The sequence below is a fragment of the Tachyglossus aculeatus genome, chromosome 9, assembly GCF_015852505.1.
Source record: "Tachyglossus aculeatus isolate mTacAcu1 chromosome 9, mTacAcu1.pri, whole genome shotgun sequence".
In the NCBI taxonomy this organism is placed as follows: domain Eukaryota; kingdom Metazoa; phylum Chordata; class Mammalia; order Monotremata; family Tachyglossidae; genus Tachyglossus; species Tachyglossus aculeatus.
Window position 1 is genome coordinate 63,849,395 of NC_052074.1, and position 6,465 is coordinate 63,855,859.

The 6,465-nt window shown below is 54.2% G+C and overlaps 1 protein-coding gene across 1 annotated transcript in view; it reads right to left on the reverse strand.

The window, feature by feature from the left end:
• ZNF804A (zinc finger protein 804A) overlaps window positions 1–5,668 on the reverse strand; it is a 334,205-nt gene extending 328,537 nt beyond the window's left edge. Inside the window, exon 1 of the mRNA XM_038751407.1 lies at window positions 5,508–5,668. Coding sequence (XP_038607335.1) covers window positions 5,508–5,618 — 111 coding nt within the window. The 5' untranslated portion in view covers window positions 5,619–5,668. The remainder of the gene's footprint in view (window positions 1–5,507) is intronic.
• Window positions 5,669–6,465: the final 797 nt, after the last annotated feature.

A 6,465-nucleotide genomic window follows, 5' to 3' on the forward strand; every position in this document is an offset into this window, starting at 1 on the left:
AGTGCTGGGGGATGTGAAGAGGGTACAGAAAAACACTTCTGTCCTCACTGGTGTTCAGTCATTTAGCAGGGATTTGCAAAGCAACGGCTTTCCATAAATAGCACCTCTAAAATCGTGCAGATGCCTTTAGAATAGGCGTCATCTATCACCTGACAAATGAAAGAGGTGCCAGCAGGTAGAAATTGGGGGCGGCAGGTTTTGGAGGGTCAGCCCTGTGGCCTAGTGAAAGAGGTATGGGATTTGGAGCTCAGGAGACCTTGCCTGCTGTGTGACCTTGGGCAAGTCACTGAACTTCTCTGTGTATTACATACAATGGAAATAAAAACCCCGCTACTCCTCGCTTGGAACAGAAGATGGAAATATGGGAAGTGTGGGGAAACCAGAGTCAGACGCCATTAATACAATCCAAGCAATTGCCTTAACCATTGTTTTGCTGGAGACCCATTACCTTTCCAGATCAGAAAAACCTAATTAGTCACAACAGCCGGGGCCATGCAGATGAAGGATGAATGCTTTCTCACAAGCAGAATGGGTGAGGGGGGCTTGGAACAGAAGACGTCTCATAGGATTCTTTCTACTCCAGTCCTTGTCACCAAGTAAGCACTCAATAAATACCGTCATTATTCCTCTCTAGCCTGTAATGCTTGTTGTGGGCAGGAAACGTGTCTCTCTACTCCCCTGAGCACTTAGTACAGGGCTCAATAAATACCATTCATTCATTCAATCGTATTTATTGTTTGCTGTGTGCAGAGCACTGTACTAAGCGCTTGGGAAAGTACGATACAGCAATAAAGAGAGACAATCCCTGTCCACAACGGGCTCACAGGCATTGATGGTGATGATCATTACTATAGAGGGAGCAAAAGACAGTAGTGTGAAGAGCAGTTGCTTCATTACTCAGAGATCAAAGGCTGATGGAAACGCCCCCCACCCATTCTGCTTGTGAGAAAGCATCCATCCTTCATCTGCATGGCCCCGGGTGTTGCGACTAAGTAGGTTTTTCTGAACTGGAAAGGTAATGGGTCTCCAGCAAAACAATGGATAAGGCAATTGCTTCGATTGTAGTAATGGCATCTGACTCTGATTTCCCCACACTTCTTATATTTCCCCAAACGGCCTGCACACATTGTTTCCTCCATAAGATTTCAACATATTGCCTATTAGTGTCTAGAGCACTGGATATGAGATTTGTTTTTACCATCATGAGCAGTCATTACAGTTTTTCAGGGTTTCAAGTGCACCATTAGCTGACCTCTCCCTATTTTCCAAAACAAAATATTTTCCATGGAGTATAAGGAAACAAGGAATTTTCCATGGAATATCCATGGAATATGATTTCCATGGAATATAATTTCAGAGCTTTTCAAAGTACAGAATGTGGAAGAAAGCTAACTTTGGGAGAACGAAGTGGAAGTAAAGGCACTTCACCACAACCATGAACTGAAATTCTGAAAGATTTGTTTTCATGGACTCACCAAAATCAGGAATCTTGTCATGATGATGACGATGATAGCATCTGTTAAGTGCCTACTAGGTGCCAAGTACTGTACTTAGCACTGCAGTAGACACAAAATAATCAGGTCAGACACAGTCCCTGTCCCACCTGGGGCTCACAGTCATAGTCATTACAGCACATCATAGGAAAAAGAGAGAGAGAGAGAGAGATACCATCATCATCCTATCATCAGTTTGGGGAATGAATCCCTATTTTGGTTTTCCCATGGAGGTTTAAAAGGCTCCAAGAAAAGGAGTATTTTTAGTAGCTTGGAACTGTGTATTCATTCTGACAGGAATCTACGTAAATCAACAGTTTGATGCCCAGTGCCAGCTGTTGCCCAAAAAACACATTAATTGCCCTAATTTAATTTGTGTTCAGAGCTGGAGGAGTGAAAGTGGTGCTTTCCAGGCTTGCAACTGAAGTGGGTGCTTATAAACCTCAGCCACAGATTCATTCTATTCGGTTTTCTTAGCTTTAAAAATCTATTATTCATTTTTCCTACTTTGAGAAAAGGTGGTGCTGAAAATTTGTTTTCATTCAAGTCTTCTTCTGTGCTCTGTAATTTAGTTCAAATGCAAGTACATTTTAAAAATGAGTCCACTGATTACCAAGAATTGCAGAAATAGGTTAGATTTTTAAAGAATCATATGAATCAAGGTGTGTTGCACTTAGAAAATCTTTCTTCAGATGTCATCATCTAATGAATACTGAAACTCTAAACACACCATCACTTCATGGAAAAAAAATACCTAGGAAGGAAAAATATCTGTCGGCTCAGAAATCCACACTATTGGAGAAGAAATCTATATGTAATTTGAAGTTCAAGTTTATGTATTTCAATTGAGTTTTTTCCCCCCACTTGAAGGGGGCCCATTACAAAGACAAAAAGAGCCAACTATTTGAAGTTTAAAATGTAAGTCTCTGTTGATACCATTAACATTAAGTGCTTTCTGACTTCTTGGGACCATTCTGATTTTTTTTTCTAAAGTTATACACATAAAGCTTTAAAAAAAATTCAATGGGTTTAATTCACTTGATCAGTACTGAATCTGTGATGTGAGGAAAAAAACAACCCACTTCTACCATAATTATTATTATTATCAAGATTGTCGTCTTCTTCACCTGAGAAGCCCCTTCCTAATCGTTCTTAGATTAAATCTCAAGGTTTAAAAGAAAAGACTGTTTACAAATAGCCCCTTAGAAAGCAATCCATCCCTTTTCAGAACTTCTCGACACCTGAAGCGAACATCTGCTTTAATGTGTGAGCCTTGTCCATGGCAGGTTTATAGTTTCTAAGCATTCTATTTCATTACAAATCAAGGAAGCTCGAAAGTTTACAAAGACACAACGCTCCAAAACCCTCATTGTACTTTGGTGTATTTTCCCCAAAGTATTCATTCACTCTTGGTTCCACTTTTTTGCCCCCGGGGTTGCTGCGATCGAGCAGTTAGTTCATTCCCAGAGCAGAATAATATTTCATTTTAGGGAAAGCCTCCTGTCTCCCCAGGTGGCACATAGTGTCCAAACTCCTTCTCCCCCGGAGGACCCACTTGACACCCTGAAAACACAGCCAGGCCCCCCTGAACCTGGTGTGGAATTCCAGCGGAATTCCAGCTGATTTCGGATGGTTAGGGAAGGGAAGGGGAGGGAAGGGAAAGGGAGGGGAAGGGAAGAGAAGAGAAGGGGGAGGGAAGGGAAAAAGAGGGGAAAGGAAGAGAAGAGAAGGGGAAGAGAAGGGGAAGAGAAGGGAAGGGAAGAGAAGAGAAGGGGAAGGGAAGAGAAGGGAAGGAAAGAAAATAGAAGGGAAGGAAAGGAAAGGAAAGAGAAGGGAAGGAAAGGAAGGAGAAGGGAAAGAAAGAGAAGGGGAGGAAAGGAAAGAGAAGGGAAAGAAAGGAAAGAGAAGGGAAGGAAAAAGGGAAGGGAAGGGAAGGGAAGGGGAGGGGAGGGGGAGGGGAGGGAAGGGAAGGGGAAGGGGAGGCGGAGGGAAGGGAAGGGAAAGGGAAGGGGAGGGGGAGGGAAGGGAAGGAAAGGGGAGGGGAAGGGAAGGGAAGGGAAAGAGAAGGGGAACGGAAGGGAAAGAGAGGGGAAGGGAAGAGAAGAGAAGGGAAGAGAAGGGGAAGGGAAGAGAAAGGAAGAAAAGAGAAAGGAAGAAAAGAGAAGGGAAGAGAAGGGAAGGGAAGAGAAGGAAAGGAAAGAAAAGAGAAGGGAAGGAAAGGAAAGAAAAGAGAAGGGAAGGAAAGGAAAGAGAAGGGAAGGGAAGGGAAGGGAAGGGAAGGGAAGGGAAGGGAAGGGAAGGGAAGGGAAGGGAAGGGAAGGGAAGAGATGGGATGGGAAGGGAAGGGAAGAAAAGAGAAGGGAAGGGAAGGAAAGGGAAGGGAAGGAAAGAGAAGGGAAGGAAAGGAAAGGAAAGAGATGGGATGGGAAGGGAAGGGAAGGAAAGAGAAGGGAAGGAAAGGAAAGGAAAGAGATGGGATGGGAAGGGAAGGAAAGGGAAGGGAAGGGAGGGGAAGGGAAGGGAAGGGGACATTCTGTGCGGGTAGATTGATGCTCAGACCTTAGATTTAATGGGGTCCCACCTTCGGGATGTTCGCTGAAGTCAGCACGGGCTACTCGCCCAGGCTCGGCACTCGCCACGGGCCGGTCCTTCTCCGGACGGTCCCCGGGCGAGGGGGCAAGTCTCCCGGGATCTGGGATCTGGAGCCCCACCGCAGTCCTTTCCTCCTGCCCCCGCCCCCTCCATCCTGAGCAGAGCCCAAGATCGACCAAGCCCGGGGCCACCTTGGGATGGGGCGGGGAAGGAAAGGGGTCCGGGGGGACGAGGAGGAAGAGGAGGAGCTGGAGCTGGAGCTGGGGGTTGGGTGGGTCAGCCCCTCCAGGCCCCGAGGGCGGTTGGCAGGGCGGGCCTGCCGCAGGGGACCAGCACGCCCGCACCATCCACTTGCCGCTCGCTCTCTGGGGCCCGGCCTTGGCTGGCTCTTCGCCCGTGTCAATCCCCCGTGCCAACCCCGGGGGCCGCGGGTCGGAGACCCTCCCCACCTCCTAAACACACACACACACACACACACACACACACACACACACACACACACTGCAGCCGCCGCCCCAGGAGTTGTGGGTTCGCAACCCTCCGCCCCTGAAACCTGGGCGACCCCCGACATCCCCAAGACCCCCGGCCACCCTCTCCCTTATGCTACCGGCCCCGGGGCACCCTCTCCCCCATGCCACCGGCCCCTGGGCACCCTCTTCCCCGTGCCACCGGCCCTTGCTACCTGCCTCTGGGCATCCTCTCCCCTGGACCATAGTCACCCTCTCCTCCGTGCCACTGGCATCTGGGCACCCTCTCCCCCATGCCACCGGCCCCTGGACGCCCTCTGCCCCATGCCACCGGCCCCTGGGAGCCCTCTGCCCCATGCCACCGGCCCTTGGGCATCCTCTCCCCCATGCCACCGGCCTCTGGGCACCCTCTTCCCCATTACACCGTCCCCCGGGCACCCTCTCCCCCACGGCCCCGGCCCCCGGGCACCCTCTCCCCCATGCCACCGGCCCTTGGGCACCCTCTTCCCCATGCCGCCGGCCCCCGGGCACCCTCTCCCCCATGCCACCGGCCCTTGGGCACCCTCTTCCCCATGCCACCGACCCCGGACACCCTCTTCCTCGTGCCACCGGCCTCTGGGCATCGTCTCTCCCATGCCCCCGGCCCCCGGACACCCTCTCCCCCACGGCCCCGGCCCCCGGGTACCCTTTCCCCCATGCCACCGGCCCCCGGGCACCCTCTTCCCTATTACACCGGCCTTCGGGCATCCTCTCCCCCATGCCAACGGTCCCCGGGCACCCTCTCCCCCCTGCCACCGGCCTCTGAGCATCCTCTCCCCCCCCGGCCCCGGCCCCCGGGCATCCTCTCCCCTACGAACCCCGGTCCCTGGGCACCTTCTCGCCCGGGCCCCCGGGACGCCCCGGGAGGGCAGAGGATGGAGGAGGAGGATGGAGGAAGAGGAGGAGGAGGATTTACCAGAGTTTTGTTTCCGTTCTTGCTGAGGGGGCCGCGGAAAACTCCCTTGATGTTGCGAAAGTGTCCATTGCTGAGGTGCGCCGAGCTGATGACAATGTAGTAGCACTCCATGGGAGGCGGGCCCCCAGGCTGCTGGCCGTTGTTGGCGGCCCCTCCGGAGCCTGCGGGCGCCGGCCGTGGGCCCTGGGTCCGGGAGCCCGGCGGGACTTGTTGGAGCCAGCGGCGGGGGCGGGGGGCGGCGGGCGGCGCGGAGCCAATGGGCGGCAAGGCGCGGCGCGCAGCCCCGACCTGGTCCCCCGTCCCCGCCCCCAGATCCCGCCCCCAGGCCCGGCCCACCGCCCCCAGGACCGCCTCCTAGCCCCCAGCCCCAGCCCCCAGCCCCCAGCCCCCAGCCCCAACCTCCAGAGACAGCTCCCAGCCTCCAGACCCCAGCCTCAGCCTCCAGGGACAGCTCCCAGCCCCAACCTCCAGAGACAGCTCCTAGCCTCCAGACCCCAGCCTCCAGAGCCAGCTTCCAGCTCCCAGCCCCAGGCTCCAGCCTCAAGGGACAGCCCTAGCCCCAAGCCCCCAGCCCCCAACTCCAGCCTCAAGGGACAGCCCTCAGCCCCAGCCTCCAGCCCCCAGCCCCCAGCTCCAGCCTCAAGGGACAGCCCTCAGCCCCAGCCTCCAGCCCCCAGCTCCAGCCTCGAGGGACAGCCCTCAGCCCCAGCTCCCAGCTCCAGCCTCAAGGGACAGCCCTCAGCCCCAGCCTCCAGCCCCCAGCCCCCAGCTCCAGCCTCAAGGGACAGCCCTCAGCCCCAGCCTCCAGCCCCCAGCCCCCAGCTCCAGCCTCAAGAGACAGCCCTCCAGCCCCAGCCTCCAGCCCCCAGCCCCCAGCTCCAGCCTCAAGAGACAGCCCTCAGCCCCAGCCTCCAGCCCCCAGCTCCAGCCTCGAGGGACAGCCCTCCAGCCCCAGCCT